The sequence below is a fragment of the Orycteropus afer genome, unplaced genomic scaffold (assembly GCF_000298275.1).
Source record: "Orycteropus afer afer isolate SDZICR_OR568_19922 unplaced genomic scaffold, OryAfe1.0 scaffold00008, whole genome shotgun sequence".
Classification (NCBI taxonomy): Eukaryota; Metazoa; Chordata; class Mammalia; order Tubulidentata; family Orycteropodidae; genus Orycteropus; species Orycteropus afer.
In genome coordinates, this window is record NW_006921595.1 from 7,657,904 (window position 1) to 7,659,714 (window position 1,811).

Consider the following 1,811-nt stretch of genomic DNA (forward strand, 5'->3'; position numbering starts at 1 on the left):
GGCCCGGCCGGCGCAGAGGCGGCCAAGCAGTGCAGTCCCTGCTCGGCGGCGGCGCAGAGCTCGTCGGGGCCCGCGGCGCTGCCCTACGGCTATTTCGGCAGCGGCTACTACCCGTGCGCCCGCATGGGCCCGCACCCCAACGCCATCAAGTCTTGCGCGCAGCCCGCCTCGGCCGCCGCCGCATTCGCCGACAAGTACATGGATACTGCTGGCCCCGCGGCAGAGGAGTTCAGCTCCCGCGCTAAGGAGTTCGCCTTCTACCACCAGGGCTACGCGGCCGGGCCTTACCACCACCATCAGCCAGTGCCTGGCTATCTGGATATGCCGGTGGTGCCGGGCCTCGGGGGCCCCGGCGAGTCGCGCCACGAGCCCCTGGGTCTTCCTATGGAAAGCTACCAGCCCTGGGCGCTGCCCAACGGCTGGAACGGCCAAATGTACTGCCCCAAAGAGCAGGCGCAGCCTCCCCATCTGTGGAAGTCCACTCTGCCCGGTAAATGGCACCCCTTCCCCAGCCCCGGGTCCTCTCGTTTTGCTCCAGCTTCTCCTCCGCTCGCGCCCGGGTCACCCGGGTGCCCGCTCCTCTCTCCCTGGCCTGCCCTAGCAGAGCTGCGCGCCTGGAAGCCCGACCCCCACTAGCTGGCGCTGCCCACACTGTGCCCGAGTTGGGCTGGCCCCTAGCCTTCCCTGGGTGAGGGGTGGCTGGGAGGGGACTTGTGGAGACCCCGGCTGGCTTCCTGCGTCCTCTGTGCCCCGCCCTCCACAGCTCTTGACACCAATTTAACATTGGAAAAATGGCTCTCCAAATTCGTTCTCTCAAAAATGGCTTCAGTTTAGAGGCATCAAGTGTTGGGGTTTGGGGAATACAAAGGGGAGGCAGGTACGGAAGGATTGTCTGCTGAAACGGGAGCCAAGGTGTGAGCCCTTGGGCCGGGTGATCGACCTGAAAGCGAGTGTGATATGACCTGGCAGGGTTTGTCAGTGGAGAGCTGGGCCATTTCAAAACTAAACCCCATTGCCACTCACCCTCCAGGCTTTGGAGGAAGGCCGGATTTTATAGCGAGTGGCAAAGGGCAGCCGGGCGCTGCTAGTCGGGTTGCGCAGCTGGAGCTGTCGCTTGTGCCCTCATCTGGGGCTGATCTCTCCATAACTTGCCTTCTCCCCTGTCTTCCAGACGTGGTCTCGCATCCCTCAGATGCCAGCTCCTACAGGCGGGGGAGAAAGAAGCGCGTACCTTACACCAAGGTGCAATTAAAAGAACTTGAACGGGAATATGCTACAAACAAATTCATTACCAAGGACAAACGGAGGCGGATATCAGCCACAACGAATCTGTCTGAGCGGCAGGTCACAATCTGGTTCCAGAACAGAAGGGTCAAAGAGAAAAAAGTCATCAACAAACTGAAGACCACTAGTTAATGGATTAAAAATGGAGCAAGAGGGCAATTTGAAGAAATGCTTCAGAACTAATTGCTTTGCCCAGATAATGATAATAATGCTTACTAATAATTGAAGAACCAGAAAGAGAAAGAGAAAGATACTGGCATTTTGCTTTCTCAAGGGGGACCTCTATCTCTTTGGTGGAATCTACAACTTTAAAAAAAAAAAAAAAACTTTACTGTGATACATGGTAAAGACTGACAGTGCTCCAGGCAACCCCACCAGACTGTTCAATGACAAACTCTAGAGTCAAACACCAACCCCCAAATACGCAATTTCAGATAAGTTACGCATTTACTGAAATCTTGTAAGTATTTATGTGACCGTTATATTTTAGGGCACTATGTTAGATGGTAATAATGCAAACGTTGGTT

General features: G+C 55.7%; 1 protein-coding gene across 1 annotated transcript; it reads left to right on the forward strand.

Annotated features, from left to right (window-relative positions):
- HOXA13 (homeobox A13) lies at positions 1–1,416 on the forward strand (the record flags this gene model as incomplete). Its single annotated transcript, XM_007946472.1, has 2 exons — positions 1–490; positions 1,172–1,416. Coding segments are annotated over 2 exons (735 nt in total), but the record flags the coding sequence as incomplete, so codon positions are not given.
- Between the last annotated feature and the right edge of the window lie 395 nt (positions 1,417–1,811).